Source organism: Melanotaenia boesemani, chromosome 4, assembly GCF_017639745.1.
Source record: "Melanotaenia boesemani isolate fMelBoe1 chromosome 4, fMelBoe1.pri, whole genome shotgun sequence".
NCBI classification, from domain to species: Eukaryota; Metazoa; Chordata; class Actinopteri; order Atheriniformes; family Melanotaeniidae; genus Melanotaenia; species Melanotaenia boesemani.
Genome location: NC_055685.1, coordinates 27,540,465 through 27,561,011, shown reverse-complemented (window position 1 = coordinate 27,561,011; position 20,547 = coordinate 27,540,465). Strand labels below are relative to the sequence as shown.

The following is a 20,547-nucleotide window of genomic DNA, read 5'->3' as shown; positions in this document are numbered from 1 at the left end:
TATCCCATTTCCTTTGAGACTTCTTATCACTAATCTCAAGTTTAAAATGTGTCAGAAAATAAGTGAGCCATCAGCATTGAGCATGTCAGGGCAAAGTGGTGATCGGTGTGTTTGCATATACACTAATAGATTTAACATATCTATTCACATTCACACATTCAGATTTGAGCTGAAATAACTAATTCTGAAGGAAGGTCCAATAACCAGCAGGAAATGTCTTAAAACACAATAACTCCAGACACACAGCTGCTGTAGGCTACTTCATCTGATATTTGGTTTACATTGGTTTTAAAACCATTTCTTGAATGGATAGTTCAGTTTTTGCAAGATTAAGATTACTTTCTTTAAAGGCCAACTCAAATTATTGTCGTCTACACACACACACACACACAAACACACACTTTGCATTCAGGATTGCTCAAAGTGAAAAAACCAATAGCTCCATAAAGAGTGAACCACTTTTGCAGTTAAAATGCACAATTTCAATCTAAAGACCCCCAAATAAAAGGTCTCTTGTCAGCACTGACCTGCCTTTGTTTCAGTTCTTCATTGTTAAATCCTAAATTTATTTAGTTAAATAGGTATGTTTTGGACACACCATGTTATTAATATGACATTCCCAGTCATATAATCCACGTGAAAGTCAAGAACAACCTTTCCAAGATGATTTAAGTGCACAGCATCTCTGTGAAGTAGAAAGGGAGGCCTCTGAGGCATCATAAAGCAAGGACTGGACAGTGCTCTGAGGTGGACAGTACAGTCACCAACATTAGCATTTCACAATATTTCTTTTTCCACTGCACTGACAAATGTATGATTGTGAATAATGTGCTAAGTAATTTGTACTTTCTCCAAACTGTATTCACATCAAACAGTCTGATCAAGTGCAGGTGTTTTCTTTTACCAAAGTGACATAAATCCCAGTAGGAAACAAAACTCTTTGTCATCACTATCAAATCAAATCAAATCTGGACAAACAAATTGCAAAGAAAATTATCCACGTGATCAATTCTTTGTGATATAATGGGATCATCCAGGCATGTGTTGCACATTCTCCCAGTTTTGGCCTCCTGTGGTGACTTAACCTTAGATGGTCTTCCATATTTTAGCTCCGCATTGCCATCGTCATCTTCCTATTTCTCTGAAGTACCCATCATCAACTCAGTGTGCTTTCAGCCCCAGTAAAGTCTTTTATTTTTCCCCAGTTGGCAGCAGTTGAGTGAGAAGATACCAAACCTGTGAACCAAAGATATGAGAAGCACTGAATGAAAAGATGACTGAACAACTTTTTATGACTGAAAATAAGGAAACATCAAAGCTCAACCTGCTGCAAAACTGTCAGCAGAGAAGCACGAGTTTCACCATCAATAAGCAAAGAACTATAAGGTAACAATGTGTGTTTTCCAGAGTCATTGTCCCTGTGTACGAGTGTGTGTCTACCTCTTGTTCTAGTGACCTGTAGGGAACTGCCCATGTGTGTTTATAGACTGTTGCAACTTCTCCTCTTTGGCCCTTCTGCTGTGGCAAAGCTGCAGAACACACACACACAAAAATCAATCGGTCCTCTTAAAATGTGATATAATGCACTTCTGAAAACATTCGGTTCAAATACAATATATAACTAAAATGTTCACACAAATTTGAAACTTCTCACTGTTCTCTTCTCCATGAAGCTGTTCAGAAATTCATCAATGTCAGTGTGTCCCTCCAGAAAGTTTTCAGCCATCTCCTCTGACTCCTCCTCAGCCTGGTGGGCTGCAACTTTTAACCGAGCCTGTAGAGTACTTAAACTGCAACTCTGGAAGGTGGGTAAAATACACAAAAGTAAGAAAAATACACGTCTTTAGTGGATTGTTTAGAAAGATGCTGAGCACTTCAACATTTCTTCCATGAGAGTATTTTAAAATTTTGCAATTAACAATAGGGTTGTAATATTTTGAACATCTGCAGGTAAGGATGGGAGGTTTAAAGCAGACACGCCGAGGCGTATAAAGTACGGAAGGGACATGCCAGATGGAGCCTCGCTCCAATGCTTGCATCTCATTGCTGAAAACCACGCGACCCATGACAAACGAGGCCTAGCATAGTCTCGGGCTACAGTAGAACTGCGGAGCTCCATGGGTTCCTGTAGACCAGTGGTTCCCAAACTTTTTGAGCCGGGACTTCCAAGGCAACATACGTTGGTGTTATATATCAAGTGGGTCATCCCGTGATCATCTTCTAAATGTAAGGCGTGAAAAATGTCAGTATCTTCATAAATAAGGAGAATATTGTGGTTTTGGGTGGATTATGTTAACATCTTGCCAAGATAGGACTAAAATTGATATTTTTAATTAATCTTTTTGCATTAACATGTTAATTTTGACAACCCTAATAAAAAATCCTAAGTTTATTTGATAAATGTAGGCTATAGCTTTTTTTTGTTTGTTTTGTTTTTATTTTATTTTTTGCAACAATCTGCAACCTTTTGAAATTGCATTGGCTGGGTTAAAAAATATTGGGATGCTTTTCATAATAATTGGAGGGTTTTTAGACACTATTCTGGATAGAATATTAACATATAGTTGCCATTATGTGTGGAAAAATAGAAAAAAAAAACTACACATTTCAATCAACTGTTGTGTTCTTGCACATTTTCATTAGTTTATTTATTTTGAAATGGAAATAAACTGACAAAGTTGACATCAATCAGCAATAGTTATTGGTTAACTAAATATCAGTTAAATGGTCTTGGTCACTTCTAAGCATCCCAAAGAGGGTTACGAGTTCAACTAGCTACTTTAAAACCTCCCTGGTAATCGTTGGGGAAAATTGATTCCTGCATGTATTATTCTGCTTACATGGCTTTAACTGACTGTACATGTCACCCTTCATCTTTGTTTATTTAGTGGAGCTGTGACGTTTACTACATATGGAATCGTTTTACAGTTTTTACATGAGTTTCTGGAGAGATCCTGGCTGGTTTTGATTGAGGTGGGCGGGTTTACATTGCATTTGGGCCAGAAACTGTCAGATCTGGCAACCCTGTTTGGTTGTAACAGTAAAATCTATTTGACAGATTAGACTGTCACAGTTTCAGTCACACAGTAGATGTCGCTAGTGAGCTATGGATGAAGCTTTGAGTAATGAGCCTTTTAGTGAAGTAATAAGCTGTAAGCCTCATTGCTTCAGGAAGCTTCATTTTGCCATCACTATCTGCAGGATATGGGCACTTAAACTCTTTTGCTTTGAAAGGGAATCACAGTTAAGTTGGAGTGGAAACATATCCCAATCAAAACTAAAGACACAATATATATATATATATTTATATATATATTTTAAATATGAAAGGGCCTAGAAAATTACTATCAAGCATTTCTGTAGATTCTGGTCTGATCGACCCTAAAGGTCAATCATTTTTAAATAGAAAATACTTCAACTCTAGTTTTTTAGTTGCCATTCAATTCAATGAAGAAGCAGAGACGGTTGGCTTCAGTCACCAAAATGAAGAAAATAAAATAACAGAAAGTTTATCAAAAGGTTTGTTTTCAATTAAACCAGCATGTGATGAGCGAAGCCATTTACCTCACTGAGTTCATGCTGTCTCTGCATCTTTGTCTCAAAGGCCGACTTCATCTGAGTCAGCTGTTCATACTGTCCAAACAATAGACAAAAAAAACACGTCATAAGCACCAGGACAATGGTGTACATGTTTTTCTTGTGCAAATGAGTGCATGCATAAAAATATGATTTAAGAACTAGCCTTGTAGAGCATCTCTTGTCTTTTTCCTTCCAACTGTGGCTCCATCTGAAGATTTTTCTCTGTGAAAGAAGATTTACATTTTTTTTTATAAAGCTACACTCAGTTAAAGCTGATTCATTGTGATTATCAAGACATTCTGTTAACACTGGAAAAAGGAACTTACTAGCAATCTCCACTATACTGGTGACCAACTCTTCTTTATCACTGGTGACCTGTTTGAGTTGTGGCAAACTCACAAAGAACTCCAGTAACACATCTTCGTTTTCAGACATCTCCGACAACCGAGTCAGACTTGGGTGGGTTGAAGCAAAAGTTGGATACAGAAGTAAATACATAAAAACGTATCAGACACCAAGAGAACCAATGCATCAAAATATGGGTTTAAAAATCATAACTTAAACAAAGCTAAACAAAGACAAATTAAGCAAATAAACTGAGAAACTTTACTTCATGTCACAGAGTTCAGGAAAAGACTCGGGAATCTCAGGCATCTTGTACATATGTCCATTCAGTCCAGCCTGAAAGAGGCAGAAATAACCACCTTATGCTCTTTAATTTACATTGAAGTGGAACACTAACATAAAAAAACCCTGTCGCATTTTCTAAAACTTCTAGCGCAGCACCTCTGCTGAATATCAGCATGTGATAGTATAAAATAGATCAATAAAATGAAAAATAATTTATTTATCCCAGACGGATACTTCTTGGAAGATTATGATTTGACAGAACTTTCAGTGTTGTTGTTGGGTTTTTTTATTTTATTTTTTATAGTATATAGTATAAATACAGCTGAAAATTCAAGAGGGGTTTAAAACATTTTAAGCTACATCCACATTCTGAATCAGAGTGTCAGTGACTAAGACTTGTTTTAATAGTTGCTTTTTTGCCCCTAAACTATACATTTTTATCTGGTTAATTTGACCTGATGCTTTGTTTTGTTTGGGCTGGGGACTTGAATAATTATTGAGATATGAAAATAACGTTATATGCATATACGGATCTTATCAGCCTTTTTATTGACATTATTTATCTGAGTGTACCTGTGAATCTCCAGTTGGTACAGGTAGTGGCAGTTCAGTTATCAGTCCATACGGAGCTGGTGCTCTGGGGGGCCCATGAGTAATATCGACCCCTGGGTGAGGCATGGGGGCTGGTGATGGAGCTGGGCCAGGACCAGGGGGTGGCGTCTGACTGGGACCCACATGACGAGGACCATAATGAAAAGCTTGGGTGGGATAAGGAGCTATGCCCGATGACTTATACATACTGCTGCAGCAAATTTGGGGGGAGAAAACCCAAACATGTCAAATACATCTTAAAAGAATTTATCTGTATGTAACAGAGTTACAAAGAGCTGTACAGAATTTTAGCAATAAAATCAAAATGCTTTTTTTTTCCCTTCTTTAGAGCTAACCAGTACAATTCTAAAATAGTGTATATATTTAAAAAAAATGGTTGCAGATGACCTGAACTTCTCTCCAAGAAGAGACTTACTATGGAAAGCCAGCAGAGCCAGTTGACATCAACGCAGGAGGACTTTTCCAGAACTCATCCAGTAGACTCTGGATGACTTTGCCCAGATCTGAGTGCATCCCAAACTTTAAGACAGACAGCAACAAAACAAAAAATAGTATTTTTAAGAAAATTTCAATTACTGTGACCATAGAAAGGTCATTCAATCTTAAAAGAATAAATGTATATTATATATTATCAAAAAAGAGCAAAGCAAAGTTGAAAAAAAATTGTATTTAATAGGTTTGAAGCGCACTGGGAGAAAGCTGGAGAAGACATTTCCTTGGTTTGTTAAACTCATGCTAACATGCAGCTGCTCAGCAATCAGATTAGTGAGTCTGTTCTTTTTTCCTGCTCCTGGCACATAAATAAACTACAGGGAAGTATATTTCATTAAGGGAGTCCATTTTTAAACCCTGATGTGTATGCCTCAACCACATGAATGAAATGACTGTGCATGAGTCAGCAGGGATGTTGCTTAAATCGTGTGCAGACTACTCTTAGTGACATATCAGAGGGAAAATGCTGCTGTCCAATTCCAACCATCTCTTTGTTGGGCTGCCTTAATTAATGAACAAATCTACTTGTGCTCCACTACCTCTGAATGGAGTTGTTGATTAAGTATCTGAGGGTTTTAACAACATATCCTAATTTCATAAAGAAGGCAAGACATGATCTTGGGTTTAGTAACAAAATATGAGGAAGTACTCAAACATGAGCTTGTCAGAAACAAATAATTACACATATATAAAGAACACAGCTCTTTGGCTAAAGCAAAAACAGTATTACCTTGGATATATTTTTTGTCAGTATAAAGTCAGAAAATTTGCTCTGAGAATGCAGCAGAAATGTGAGAAGGCAAACAGCTTTTATTTTCAGTTCACATCTGACACATCTTGTGGAAACCTCCTGACAAATTGAGGAAAACACCTTACTCTGACTTACTCATTTCAGTTTTAGTCAGATGAGAGATCTCATTACTTTGGGCACCAACAAGTGTAATCAACAGCAGAGCCATAAAGCTGTAGTAGTGTGTATAATATCGTACACTGTATCCCTCTATCCAGCCCATAAATAAAACATGTGTTTTATGTTGGACATTGAAAGGCACACACTGTTGAACCAAAGTAATTACTTACATTTGTGATGAGGGGGCTCGTGATCATGGTACCGTTATTGCTATCAACTAAATGATGACCAACAGGGGGGTAGACACTAACCATCGGCTTCTCCTGAGGGAACTGAGGAGGCAGCAAACTAGTAGAAAGAGGGGAAAAACAGGGCAAGGGAGGCTCATATGTTACAACCAATAAGCTTATAAAATGCATGTCAAGATAATCTTGACATTTTTAACAGATAATCCATCAGATGTGAGAACTTATTTGAAAAGTGTGATACAGTTCAGATTCAGTTAAATGCAGTTAAAGAAGGAGGGATCACTATAGCCAGCTAACGATAGCTTAATTACATTTACAAATGAGGGCACCTGAGCAGTGGGTCACAAAGCAAGTAAAGAAGCAAACCATTACAAAAATCTTTTGCTTTAAATATATTGTGTATTGATCCATTAAGTCACCATCTTTTTTACCACTTACACACAACTGCTTAGTTGGCTTCAGGAGTAACATTTTAATCTTTCCTTCAAAAACAATGTTATGATTTAACACTAAAGAAAAAATTATCATTGACTGAGGGTTAGTTGTAGACAGATGAACAGGAGGCCCTGCGATGGACTGGCGACCTGTCCACGCTGTACCCTGCTTCTCGCCTGCTACTTGCTGGGATAAGCTTCAGCTTCCCCGCAACCCTGAATTGGACTAAGCAACATAAAAAATGAATGAATGGGAAACAGGAAGTATTATAGTTGTGACTCATTCGGTACCATAACTCATTTTAGATCAGTACTCCATAACCAGATACGGCCTTAACCTTTTGTGAAATTTTACAAGAGAAAAATGAGAATCAGTAACGTTCCTCTAAAAACAGCAGTCATTTCACTAGAAGCTTATCTAAATAAAAGGTTAAAACCAGTTAAACGTGTTTACATGCTTGTTCTGTTTTGTTTACACCATTCTGGGAAAAATCTGAATGTTGTCTTGTTTGTGGTGTTATGCTGTTGATTAACATTTCACACTAGACTCTACATCAAAAGATGTACTCACATGTTAACACTAATGGTGGAGTTGTTGATTGTAAATGGTATTCTATATTCCACATCCTTCTGGATCTCTGCAAGGCTGTGGGACAAACAGGAGAACAGAAATGTTCATTGGTCATGGTCATTACATTCAGACAAAGCATTGCACTTTGTTTATGGAGGTTCTGTTAGTTTGCTGAGAACGAATCATAATTAAAAGGTTTTAAACAAAGACTTTTCAAAAACAAAAATGTTTTAAAATATTTGTGGATGGGGGATTTTAAAAGCCTCTTTTGAGACAGAACAGTTTTCTAGGTGTATTACACAACACAGGATTCACTAAACGAGAGATTCCGCCTGCCACCGGGACTACAGATGGAAATTAGCAAGAACGCTATAATCTAGTACATATTTAACCTGTTTATAATGTTTTTGTAAGTGGTCCCTAACAAATAAGCAAGAAATAAAAATAAACAAGAAATAAAGATGTGTATATTTCAGCAGCATTTTTTTTTTTTTTATCTAGCCTTTAAAAACATCTTGATTGCAAGAATTCTACAAATAAAACTTAGATTTCTTTGTCTTGTTTTAAACTGATGACCACTTTTTTCAAAGGCAGTCATATTCAAGTGCTCACATATATTTAAAAATATCCAAATGCAGCCCCAGTCCCAAGCCTGGATAAATGTAAAAGGTTATGTCAGGAAAGGCATCTGGCGTGAAACCTATGCCAAATCAAATATGTGAAGTAGTTCAAAGTCTTCCACATTGGATCAGTCTGGGTTAACAACGACTGCCTACAACTACCACCAACAGGGTCCTGGTAGAAATCGGTCTACTGTAGGTCAAAGAAACAGATGAGTAAAGTGTGTCCATGGGCAGAAAGAGTGAAAGGAAAAGCTTTATATCTATATTTGATAAGCAGGTCCTTCAGTGGCTTTTTGCACATGTACAGCAATAGTCTGACTGACCTTAAATAAAGTTGCAGTTAAGATTTCATATTATTCTTTACAAATAAAGCACAGACTGACGTCCATCATGTTATTTGTTAAAGGGCAGTGCTCTGTCATGTTCTTGAGCAATTTTCCTTTTTCCTCAGCATAAAAGCTAAACATTTCTTAGCTTGGCTGCTCTCCCTGATGTCACTGGTGAGCTGTATTTTTTGCTAGTAATAAATGACTATAAATTAGTAATGCTACTAGACCTGAAAGTAGTATCAGATTTTTAAACAAGTTATGACTTGAACATTTCACAAATTATTTCTTATTACTACCAAAGTAAGAGACGCATTTACAGAGTATAAAATATCAGGAACACCACTTGAAATGGTTTCCTCACAAAATCTAAGTAAACTTATTTAAATTCCATACATTCAGCATACTTGGAGTACTATGATTTGTATACAAGTGTGTGACATTGAAATGTATTTACATTTAAACCCCGCACACTTGAAGAATAACCAATTATTCTATCTTACATCGAAAACATGCTCTACACGGGGAGTATATGTATTATATTTTATTTGTCCCGGAGCCGATTGTCATTGAGGTGCCATAACTCCTAGTAAACACAGGCTAATACTTTAATCTCCACTAGTAATAAGCTCATCCTAAAACTACACGCGTGACAAACATAGGAATGATCACACGATCAGGTCAGCCAGCAACAACTTGTGTAATCAGCCCTAAATATAGACAATGAAACTGTCACTAACTAATTTGATTAGCTTTAGAGCTAGCGCGGTACTATAGCGAATCACATCTACTGATTTAGCTAACATGACCATTTAAAGATCACGTTAATGGTGTCATTCGCAGTAACAAACTGACTGTGGGTTCAGGTGTAATCGTTTGGCATACAGTAAGGAGAAGTGAAGTCTGACGACAAATAATCTTCTTGATAGCCTATTTTACTTCTGTCATAACTCTGAACCTGGTGGCTAGCGGGGCTTAAAACACCACCAACAGTAAGCAACTCAGTTCAAAGACTCAGTAAATGGCTTGGTTAAGTGGCAACGAAGCTTTATGGGAATATTGTTGTTTGATAAAAACAAAGTAAACATTTGCTGTCTCATGTTCAGTGCCAAAGCTGGGCTCTGGGTGGGAAAACATCTATCATGTTTACCTGGGGTGAGCGGCTTTGAGCGACTCGATTTGCCGCTGTCTTTGTTGTTGTAGGCTGTTCAGAGGAGAGAGAGGTCCTGGGCCTTTGGACTGGGGGAAAAACCAGTTCATTCTCTCCGGAAGAAACCGCGGTCTGAACTTGGTGACAAAGTATGAAGGCGAACGAAAACGAAATTGATTAAAAAGTGAGCATGAGCAGTAGTGTGATCTGTGGCGCTAGCCCCTTGTTAGCTAGTTGTCGGTTTGCTGTCCACACGAGGCGTACTTTGTTTTACATTACAAAGTCGGACAGCATATCTTCGTAAGTAAGGTAAAAGCTCAGTTCTGTTTTTTATCTCAGAGAGCCGTTGTGCTATTTTGACCAGTCATTAGCATAGCCGAGGCAAGTGAGAAAAGCTAAAGGAAGACAACTACCTTGCTAATAACAGCTTGGCCAACTTATTTACGTAAAACGTCACATGGCAATTTACGTAAAACGCAACTTCCTGCTTCACTGCTCTCAAACATTAAAAAAAAAAAAAAAAAAGAGGCCCCGTAAAATGTTTTTAATAACAATTTTAAGAACATTTTTAACCATATTAATTTTATATTATTATTATTATTATTCGTATTATTATTATTATTATTATTATTATTATTATTATTATATAAAAACAGTGGACATCAGAAAGCATCAGAATGTTTGAAATAATCAGTGTTGAACATAAAATGTCAATACTTATATAAACGGTATATTTTAAATATGAACAATTAAAGTAAGAATAAATGGTGAGTGTCCCCTTTGGGCAAGAGTGTGAAACTGCACTATTGAGCACATGTACGGGTGGATGCTGAAAATGAAACTTCTGAGCAGCACTAAGCAAATGGAGCAACCTGTGGTTGTGTTACTGTGCTGTTGTTTTTACAAATGACAGAAAGGAGGAAGGAAGAAAGAAAGAAAGAAAGAAAGAAAGAAAGAAAGAAAGAAAGAAAGAAAGAAAGAAAGAAAGAAAGCACCCATTGGTGCAAAAGACTCATAACAAACAAAAGTAAAGCAGCAAAACAAACATACAAATCCATATTCCATGTAATAAACAAAATATACAAATTTATGTAAAACATATACAAATCAACAGAGCAAAGAATGGGCTATAGAAGTATATACATTTAAATAAAGATGTCCAGACTCAAATGTAAGAAAAACAATGTGCAAACCAAAATAGAATTTAAAAAGTACAATAAAATGTCAAGTGGATAAAAGCTGCAGGTAAAGCCTGTTGTCTAAGCAGCTCTTCTCTGTCTGCCAGAGATGATTTAATGAACAGAGTGATGGAACGTGGCAGGAAAGATTTTCCGGATCTGCCCGCATGGTAGCGGAGTGTCTCAGTCTGTTAGAGAAGGAGCTCCGCTGTCTGACCAGTGTGTGGTGGAGAGGAAAGTCGGGGTTTTCCATGATGGAAACCAGTTTGTTCAGTGATCTTCTCTCCACAACAGTTTCAAAACTGTCCAGTTTGTATCCAATGATGGAGTCAGCCTTTTTATAAGTTTGTTCAGTCTGTTGGTGTTGATGGCTTCGATGCTGCTTCCCCAGCACACGGCAGCAAAGAAAAGCACAGAGAAGACAGACTGATAAAAGTTCTCCAACATTTTGCTGCAGACATTTAAGATCGGCTAGTTAGGTCACATGTCTGACAAAGACCGACTGGCCCAGACATTAGATTCTGCACTTCAGATGTTAATGTGCTGACTTTGAATTGATCGATGAGGAATTTAATCTCTAATTATAAGTCCTTGTAAAATATTTCTTTGCAGCCATTTCTTAAGTTAGAAGCTATATTGTAGAGATGTGACGTTCATGAACGAATCAATTCTTTTAAACGACTCTTTTAAATGAACGATGGGAATCGATTCACAGCTGTGAGCCGTTCATTTGTGAGCCATTCTTTTTATATACAAATTTTCGACACTGCCTTCATCAAATCAAATCAAATCAAACTTTATTTATAAAGCGCTTTTCATGCCATAGGCAACACAAAGTTCTTTACATGATTAAAAACATAAGAATAAGAACACTCAATGAAATCTTTCACACAGTCACATCACACACGTATACACACACACGCCACGCCCAACTTCCTTTCCAACTAAAAATGTCTGAATGAATAAATAAATGAATAAATAAGTAAATAAGAAGTAGTACAGTTGAGTAAAATGAAAATAAAATAAATAACATTTGTGACATCATAGAAGTCTGATGTCCAACACACTCCATTCATGTGAAGCATCTATGGGCAGAGAGTATTGTTTGGAAACAAATACTGTGAGTTCCATCCAAAACATTTACTAGAATTTGCACTGCTCAGGTTTATCCTTTTTTATCTATATTTTTCCTATAATTTTTTTAATCTTGTATAGTAGATTTTATATAGGTACATATTTTGATTTTTTGTCATTCTTATATATTGTGAATTTTGTAAGATATTGTGAGAACGAGCCAGTCTTTAGAATGGCTCTTTGAAAGAAACGGCTCTCTTCAAAGAGCCATAAATCCCATCTTACTATATTAGAACTATTTAGTTATATAGTTATAATTTATAAATATATAAATGATCCATCAAAGTTTAGTCTTACTAAGACATGTAGTCAAAACTGCATCTCACAATAATCAAGATCTTCTTTAGATGACTGATCAGGTTAACTATTATTTAATACCAGTGCCATGCAGATACCTTTGGAGGGGCGGGTGCTCAAAGCTAATAATGGACACATGGAGCACAAATTTGAAACACCAAAGAGAAACTGACCTTATAATTTAACTGGTTGAATTGCAGCAACCCATATAATAATAACAAATATAGAATAACAACATACCAAATAATTGTCCATATCTCATATCTTTGATAGGGGGCATTGCAAAGCAAAAGTAGCTTATCTCTTACCTGATGGGTATGTTAAACACCTTCTGTGGAGGTGGTTGGTGAGAAGGCTGTGGTGGGCTTTACTGGTCTGAGTAGACATTAAAACGAGCATGAGACAGGCATGAAAACAAGTCAGGGGTGACAAAGGTGAGAAGGATACAACCCCTCTAGGCAGAGTGCGAACCATACTGTGGGCTTAGAGGGAGCCGCTTTTTTGCATCTTTTTTCGGCAAGTAAGAACATGATGCCAGCTGATATTACAGCTTGCCCCACAGAACATAAGCGTACCAATACATAATGGTTAACAACTCTTATGCAGCAATAATACATAACAGGTGCAAATGTCCCTTGCAAAAAAAATTTTACCACTCTTTTTGCAAAGATCAACTTACATAGTTAATATTTCCCACATATCACACACGTACACAGCGATGCTTGCCACACACGATATAATGAGCAATGATAGTTTCCCATATTGTAAATAGTTAAAGCAGGTCTTACCTTACCTTTTACGCATTTACTTCTTTTATTTTGTATTTAACGTAGATCTACAGGAAGTTTAACTTGGAGCGCCGCCACGCTTCAGTGGTCACAATAATTATAGCATCCATAGTCATACTTTAGGCTACAGTGAATTTGTGAGCAATCAGCATACATTTTATTGTCAGTATTATATAGCTCCCCCAACATTTCATAAATCCTGTTTCTAGGAGAGCTCATGTTTCATTAAGGGGAGCTATAGCTCCCCCAGCTCCCCTGTGGTTCGCACCCTGTCTCTAGGGGGGTCCGGGGGCATGCTGCCCTGGAAGAAAAATTTGGACATTTTATACTTAAAAGCATCAATCTGGTGCACTTTGAGAAAAACCAAGCAGAGCTACAGGTCATTGTGAATGTATTATAAAGTATTTAAGCCAATACCAGTTCCAGCTGCACTTGATACCTGAATACAGTTGTTTGACCACCACAGCACCTTTCTCTCCTAACACTCATTCTGGAAATACAAGGTAGTATTAGGGTAAACTGATATCTGTTCACTTGAAAAATCTGACTTCATAAATACATTTATGCCAAGTGTAGAAAAGAAGTGTTTCACAAGTTTAGAGACATAAAGCACAGGCCTGCCCTAACCCACAGAGTAAAACTGTAAATTGTTTTACCCATAACATTAGTCCTGTATAGTTGGATTTCAGATTGAAAGGCAAATTTTACAGTTGCAATATAGTGAATGCCCAGCATCCACACCAACTTCTTACCTTCCACTGACTAACATTACTTAATTTGATATAAATAGCACGTCCTGTTTACAGGACTTCAGTGCTTTTAGGCTTAACAATAGAGGATCCTACCCAAACTGGTTGCTCTGAAATAGGACATATGCACTTTTTTCCATAGAAAAAGTTGGTGGCTCAGTAAACATTGGTACGGATATATGCATCAAGGACAGACAACTTGAAACTGACAAAAGAGTGACTTGGGCACTTTTGGTAAATTGCCTGTATTTATATAGCACTTGTACCCTAAGCACTTTAGAATATACATCACATTCACCCATTCACACACACATTCACACACTGATGGCGGAAGCTGCCATGCAAGGCGCTCAACCACAACCCATCAGGAGCAATTTAGGGTTCGGTATCTCGCTCAGGGACACCTCGACCTCGACATGAGCTCAACAAAGATGAGGATCGAACTGGCAACTCTCAGGCTACAAGACGACCACTCTACCCCCTGAGCCATGCTGCCTTTTAGCACTGGGCTCTTCATATAGTAACGAAAAGAAGCCAGACATACTTTTCCCCTCAGCATGCTGTGGGATAAGTGGCGGCTATAACTTGAGAGGTGTGTATAGGGTCAAACACACACATGCAAGCACACACTATAATATATATACATGTGTGTATATATATTTATGTATAAATACTTGTTTTATTACTACCATAGTTCTATTTTTTGTATGCAAACTTGTCATACTTGTTTTATATATATCTCATACTTTCACATTATTGTATTCTTCTTATTTTTATTTTCCTGGTAGTATAACAGGTGCTGGGTGTAATGAAACTTCACTTTCTCTGAGGGAATCTCCCAAAGGGATAATGAAGTTGTGTGAAGTCATTTAGAGAGAAGGGGTGAAGTTGCCATTACCAGACAAGTATATACTCATGACTCACACTCTTCTTGTAAAATCATCCTGTGTCAGCAGCGAAAAAAAATCATCATCATCAGTCTCCTTAAACTGTATTTGTGTGATGATTTACTGTGAAGCATTTTTTTCCGTCAGCTGACAATAGAATAGACACTCAACTTTACCATGTTGATAAAATTGAAAAGCCCTTTAAACTGAGAATGTTTCAACACTCACCTCAACGTCACATTAAGGCTTGACAAAAAACAAGATGTAATTGCACAATATAATGATGAAGAAGCACACATCTTTAACTTAGCTTTATCAAGGGGTGAATCTCTTAGGCATAAGATCTTTTATTTTTACTGTTAAGAGTAACCACTCTGATCATATTCCTTCCCTCAATACTCCACTAGGAAGTAATGAACGGTCATCAATGACAGAAGGCGTATGAACTGAATCATTACCTTCTACCCGCTTCGCGCTCAGAAAGGAATATCACGACTCATCATCGTGGTTAGCGAGACCATACAAGTTAGAAACACATTTCTCAAGTCAAAAACTATAGAAATGATCCCTGAAAGTATAGTCTTAACTTCCAAACAGGCAGAAACAGGGTGCCATTCACGCAAAAACCACCTTCTGTGATGGTGCATTTCCTCTGCCAAGCATACAAAAAAGATCAGTTAATGAAAAAGAAAAGAACTACACAACGTCGGTAAAGCCGCTTTTGCTCGGACGACTTTGAAACCAAATTTTAAAATCTCGACATCGATTTAAACAATTACCCAGAATCCTTTGAGGCTACCATAACACACAGTAAGCAGTTTAACTGCTGTCTTGGTTGTTTGTAAATGTTCACAATCTATTGTGTAAATTAGCACAAGTAGTATATAGAAAAAACGAAGACTTGAGCTTTTTTTAAGATAACAGAAATAGTATTAATTTGAAGTTTTCACACACACACAAAGTAACGCGGTCCGTCATTTTTATGATCCGAAGCGCAAACTGGCAAAGACACAGAGTTCCGCTTATCCCGACCAACCACCCTTTTTTAAGGATTTCCTTAACCACTGAATGATTTTTTTATGCTAGCAGAAACACGTTTATTGAGACGCAAAAATCATAAATATACCATGCTGAAAGGAAAGCTATTCATAATATTTTTGCCACAGCATCAATCAAGATCGTCCACAGTATTCAGGTTTACCAGTGGTCTGATGTGACACACGATGGCAGCATTTCATTAGTTAATGTTGATAAATATGTTGAAAATTTTGTTTGTTTTAGAATAAAAAAACAAACAAAAACACCTACAGAATAGTATTAGGCTCATGCAACGCTTGACTGATGAAGGCAATTTGCATAATTTTACATAAAGTCTGATAACCAAAGTTCTTACAAGTGTCTCACTTAAACTCAAACGTTTGTATTGGTTTGTGTAGAATTCATCTAGTATTTAAATACTACAGCAAAGACGCAAAAAATACACAAAGCAGGTTTGTTAAAGTCGCTGTTAGCTATAGAATGTCGGGTAACGTCAAGTTAGACGTCGTCTAACTTCTATTTTGTCAACTTTTCCTCCTACTCTTGGCAAATAAAAAATAACTAAATTAAACAAATAATTAATACAGACTTACCAGTATAAGCAGGAACGCGTTTTAAAAAACAAGTTAAAATAATAGTTTAACGAAGCAGGAGATTTCAAACGATTTTGTTGCGCATGCCCAGTGGAAACGACACACTCCGCATGTCATAAAATCTTTATTCATGCTAAATAATTACTTCACTAAATATCTGACAAATACAAAATGATATTTTTGTTTCTATATATTTAACTTAGATTCTATCTATCTATCTATCTATCTATCTATCTATCTATCTATCTATCTATCTATCTTACAAGACATTTAAAAATATAAAGGAAGTACATTATATAAATGACATACAGTACAAGAAAAGTGATCATTGCAATATTTTGCAGTTACTTTGCAATGACAGCAACAGTTGGACCAGTTATAGATTTATGTTGCATCATTTGATGAATAAAAGTGACATCTGATTGTTGTAACTTAAAAAAAATAAAGATGTTAAATAGTTAAAACAATAAAGAGATAAAAAAAATTGTTTCATTAAAAAACAAAAAATATTAATAACAGTATACTTCTTATCTGTTGCAGTGCTTATCCATCCATGGACAAAGTTCAACTCTCTTTAGTGCATTTTTGCTTTAATACACTATACATCACACTTTGGATGCTAAGCATCAGATCAAGACATATAGCTATGAAAACAGTAACTATAACAGGAAGGAAATGGCTTAGAATCAGCATCAGTAAGTGTGATCATGCTTTGATATATGATATATCTGGTTCGAAGGTTGACTGGAGATCAGTGCTTTGAACAACAATGCTGCTAACTGAGGCCGCTGACAAACAACAGTCAGCTCAATCTGATTAATTCTGTCCTCTATGGCTTCTTCAGCGTCTCCCATAAATGGTACACTTGTCTTCTGGCCTCAGCACGAACACACCTGGAGAAGGAGGTGTGGTGTTGGCCCTTCACCTGGTGAACACAAAGCAGTCAGAGGCAGTTCAGTTCAACAAATCAGTTCTTTCAATATTCACGCTAAGCAGGAAATCCACATATTACATTGCATTGGACTAACATGTTTTGCATTCTCCGAAATGGAGGCTGCCAGGAGCTTGACTTGTTCTGTTGACTAGACCCAGATATTGAGTTTACACTGTCAACATGTTACAGGTGAATGTGACATGTTAGAGAGGTCAAAGGCCACTTTTGACAAAACTTTATCATATAGAATATGCTGAAATGACAAAATAAAGATTCAACTAGTCCATAAACACATTTGGTTCATTGTAAAGTGATACTTATCTGCTTGCAAGCTCCTTCTTCAAACAGGATCTAAAAGAGATGGCTCGCTCCATTGCTTTATAACCCTGAGATGTTTGTAGATGGGCATCATGAAAAACAGGGAAGCAGGAGAACAAAAGCAGAAAAAAAAGGGAGGAAAAAGGGAGAGGACAGAAAAAGGTTAGTGTGAGGAAATTAATGAAAATTGAGAAAAAAGTATGGGTTTAAAAGGAAATTCAGTTATCATCCAAAGCAAAGAGTGACAAAGAGAGAAATGAAAAAGCAAACATTGTTAAAAAGCCAAGGCTGTGAAGCCAAGAAAGTATCAAATAAAGCCCATAAGTCCAAACACAGAAAACTCCCTAAAGCTTATTGTTGTGACATTTTGCAGAGTATCAGCCAAATGTTAAACTTGCAGCTCTCTTTATTGTAGTTGAGTTATCTTTGCTACTCTGTCGAATGTGGAGCTCAGAAATGTGGCATCAAAATGGACCACTGGAGGGCAGTGTGGCCTTTTTTGTGTTTGGTTCCAAGCTTTCATTAACTGAGTCATTGTAGTATTTACCAGTGGAAACTGTCATTCACCATTACAAAGACACAAGTTAATTTATTTATAGTTGATAATATTGTATATACCTTGCAACTTAAATAAGTTTAACATTTTAGATTTCCTTTAAACTACTTCCCTCTCAACTGTGTAAATTTTGGATAATAGGCTACTACACTTTTTAAATTAATTCTCTTGTTTTAATCTGATGTTGACCAAATCACTTTTTTAACCAAACAACTTGAGTCCATTTGCAGTGGCAGAGGACAAACATTTACCCCCTTTACAAAAATGAAAACAGTATTATGAAGGACAGTGTGGTTTAGTTTGTAACTATGGCAACACAAAACTATTAAAGAAACTGCTAAGGTCATGATGGTGGTTTTGCTACTGTTTTTTTTTTAAACAAAATATACATGCCACAAAGTTCAGCACAGTTAGGAAATCTCGGTATTGTACTTGAGGAGTTCATAAAATTACTAATTGGAGCTTCTGTTATTTTCAAGTCCTTTCAAGAGTGTCAGCTCTTGTAAAACCACAGTCTTTAATATGGGCTGTTGCAAGGTGATCCAAATTATTCATTTAATTTGATTCTTATTATACATTTCATCTGATTTTTTTAATCTGATTCTGATCTTAATAGTCTGGCTCAGATTTGTTAAGAGTGCTGAACCAAAGATACCAAATTCCATTTCTAGAAGTGACTGTCTGTGTAGGTTTGCTAGTGTGGGCTTGACCTCTGACCTTTCTGTGAAGGGAGGTATGTTTATCAAAAGGAAATCAATAAAATCTCACTCCATCTTAATTTCCTTGTCACTCTGCCTGTGATTGAACCTTTCTTAAAAGATACGAAAGCACTTTTTCTCTATTAAATGAAAGTTCCTCACCCTGGCTCCCCTGTGCAGCCGGTCCTTCATGATGCCGATGAACTCCTTGTATGACAGCTGATCATCATGATCAACATCAAAGATTTTGAAGATTGTGTTCACGAGGTGGCGTGTTAGCTTGAGCCCTGTGGCTACGTAAACTGCTCTTGCAAACTCATCTAACAGGGGAGAAAGCAGAAACTATTTTTATTATTTTGACTGCCCACTAAACACAAAACCAAAAAATAAAAACTAAAAGACCCTCAGTGCTTGAAACTGTTCCAACCAGATTTCACTACCTTGTCCAATGGAACGTGAAGCAAAGTTGTACATCTGCATGGCAATGGCAAAGTCCTCAAGGTTGTTGAGAAACTGGAAGAATGATCTGAACTCATCAAAGGTGATTCCCTGAAACATAAAGAGAAGCCATGTGTGAACCAGTCCAGAAAATAACAGAAGGGAGAATTAATGACGAATATGCCATCCTCTGGGGAAAGATGCTTGAAAATCAAGATAATGACTGGTTCAGGCTGTAGCAGAGTGTGTGCATACAACATTCCTTGAGGCAAATATGTCCTGTTGTTTGAAAAATAAGAAAATCTCATGCCATTAATTCAGCAACCAACAGATTCAATTAAATACCCCTACTAATGACAGAGGAAGTCATTAATGACAGATTTGCATGCATAATAAAATGAAAACTTAGAGATGAATCTGCTTGCAATGTTTAATAACGTGAAAGTAGAATTAGTTTCCATGCGTTTGTATATTGCAGATATGACGTTGTGCATTCAATAAAATGAATTACTGAAACTCGTAAGCATGATTAAAGCTTATGAAAGCTGCACAATGCACCACATGCTCTCTGCTGAAAAGTTAAAACCTGTAACAGATAGTTTAATAAGAAATTCAAATAAAGTACCCACAAGTTTAAGCAAATAAAGATATGCAGTACAATGGATTTCCAGAAGACGGTAAATTCATCAAAAAAAAGGAAAGGAAAAACTGACAGATTGTAACTGCAGGTTGTGTATTTTATGAGGCAGACACAAACCTCCTGCTTCTTCCACAGCATGAATAGAGAGGAGGGACAGAAATAGAGTTGGGTTGCATACAGACATTAGAATGACATGCCAACGTATAGCCAAGGTGCTAGCATAGCATTACAGACAGAGCTCTAATGTCACACAGATACTGTATATACATAGAAACAATTTACATGTCGCTGGATGTGCAGTGAAAAGTTGGTTTGAGTTTTTTTTTTTTTTTGTGAGGTCAAGAGAAGTAATGTTCAAGTGTGGAGCGCAACAACAGCTCCAGGCAGAAACATCAGTTGGAAATTATAGGTGCTGCAGATTGCTGGAGGAGCACCCACAGAGGAGGAGAGAAAATATACTGATGAAGTAAACCGCAGGAATATATCTAAATATTATCAAAAAAAAATTTGTGCTCAAACGCTCTTTTTGCCATGTAAAAATCTCACTGCATGTATGTGCTGTACCTTTTCATCAGGAATAGACTGGCGTACATTCTCCAGGTACGCACTGATGTTCTCCACATTAGTGAACCGCAGCAGGATTTTGGCAAAGTCTTCTTCGCTGATGGTGGTCATCCCTTTTGAGTAAGTGAGAAACTCTATTTCCAACACCTCTGTCTGGAGGTTATCCATAAACCTGAGAAGAGAAAGAGAGAATAAAGCAAAGTACAAAGAAAGAAAAGAC

At 36.9% G+C, this 20,547-nt stretch overlaps 2 protein-coding genes and 1 non-coding gene across 7 annotated transcripts in view; all 3 read right to left on the bottom strand.

Annotated features, from left to right (window-relative positions):
* Nucleotides 1-235: 235 nt before the first annotated feature.
* On the bottom strand, nt 236-10,058 carry vps37a (VPS37A subunit of ESCRT-I). 2 transcript variants are annotated; one of them, XM_041982195.1, is made up of 12 exons: nt 9,516-10,058; nt 7,417-7,491; nt 6,394-6,511; nt 5,237-5,340; nt 4,783-5,008; nt 4,190-4,260; nt 3,906-4,033; nt 3,743-3,801; nt 3,565-3,633; nt 1,655-1,798; nt 1,441-1,529; nt 236-1,236 (listed from the first exon to the last, which is right to left on the bottom strand). In XM_041982195.1, the coding sequence occupies exons 1-11, from the start codon at nt 9,623-9,625 to the stop codon at nt 1,449-1,451; spliced, it is 1,185 nt and encodes a 394-aa protein (XP_041838129.1). In that variant the 5' UTR covers nt 9,626-10,058; the 3' UTR covers nt 236-1,236; nt 1,441-1,448. The 2 variants fall into 2 exon arrangements, with proteins under 2 accessions (XP_041838129.1, XP_041838128.1); XM_041982194.1 differs by having other exon boundaries at nt 4,783-5,011; nt 9,516-10,057.
* Nucleotides 10,059-14,916: 4,858 nt separating this feature from the next.
* Nucleotides 14,917-15,132, bottom strand: LOC121639157. Its single transcript, XR_006010139.1, has one exon. It is a non-coding gene; the product is annotated as a small nucleolar RNA U3 (small nucleolar RNA).
* LOC121637857 (calcium uptake protein 3, mitochondrial-like) overlaps nt 14,918-20,547 on the bottom strand; it is a 37,373-nt gene continuing 31,743 nt past the window's right edge. For 3 of the 4 annotated variants that reach the window (XM_041982186.1, XM_041982187.1, XM_041982188.1), the window contains 5 exons: nt 20,328-20,499; nt 19,126-19,234; nt 18,848-19,005; nt 17,435-17,499; nt 14,918-17,107 (listed from right to left, as the gene is read on the bottom strand). In XM_041982186.1, the coding sequence (XP_041838120.1) occupies nt 17,101-17,107; nt 17,435-17,499; nt 18,848-19,005; nt 19,126-19,234; nt 20,328-20,499 (511 nt within the window). In that variant the 3' untranslated portion in view covers nt 14,918-17,100. Of the gene's footprint in view, nt 17,108-17,434; nt 17,500-18,847; nt 19,006-19,125; nt 19,235-20,327; nt 20,500-20,547 lie in introns of those variants that run through there. The other variant, XM_041982189.1, reaches the window with a different exon arrangement.

Coding starts and splice junctions, on each gene's coding strand:
- vps37a (XM_041982194.1), bottom strand. CDS start 9,625: ATGAACTGGTTTTTCCCCCAGTCCAAAGGCCCAGGACCTCTCTCTCCT. Junction 4,034..4,189: donor CCTGAACTCTGTGACATGAA/GTAAAGTTTCTC, acceptor AACCCACCCAAG/TCTGACTCGGTTGTCGGAGA. Junction 1,799..3,564: donor GACAGCATGAACTCAGTGAG/GTAAATGGCTTC, acceptor CCCACCTTCCAG/AGTTGCAGTTTAAGTACTCT.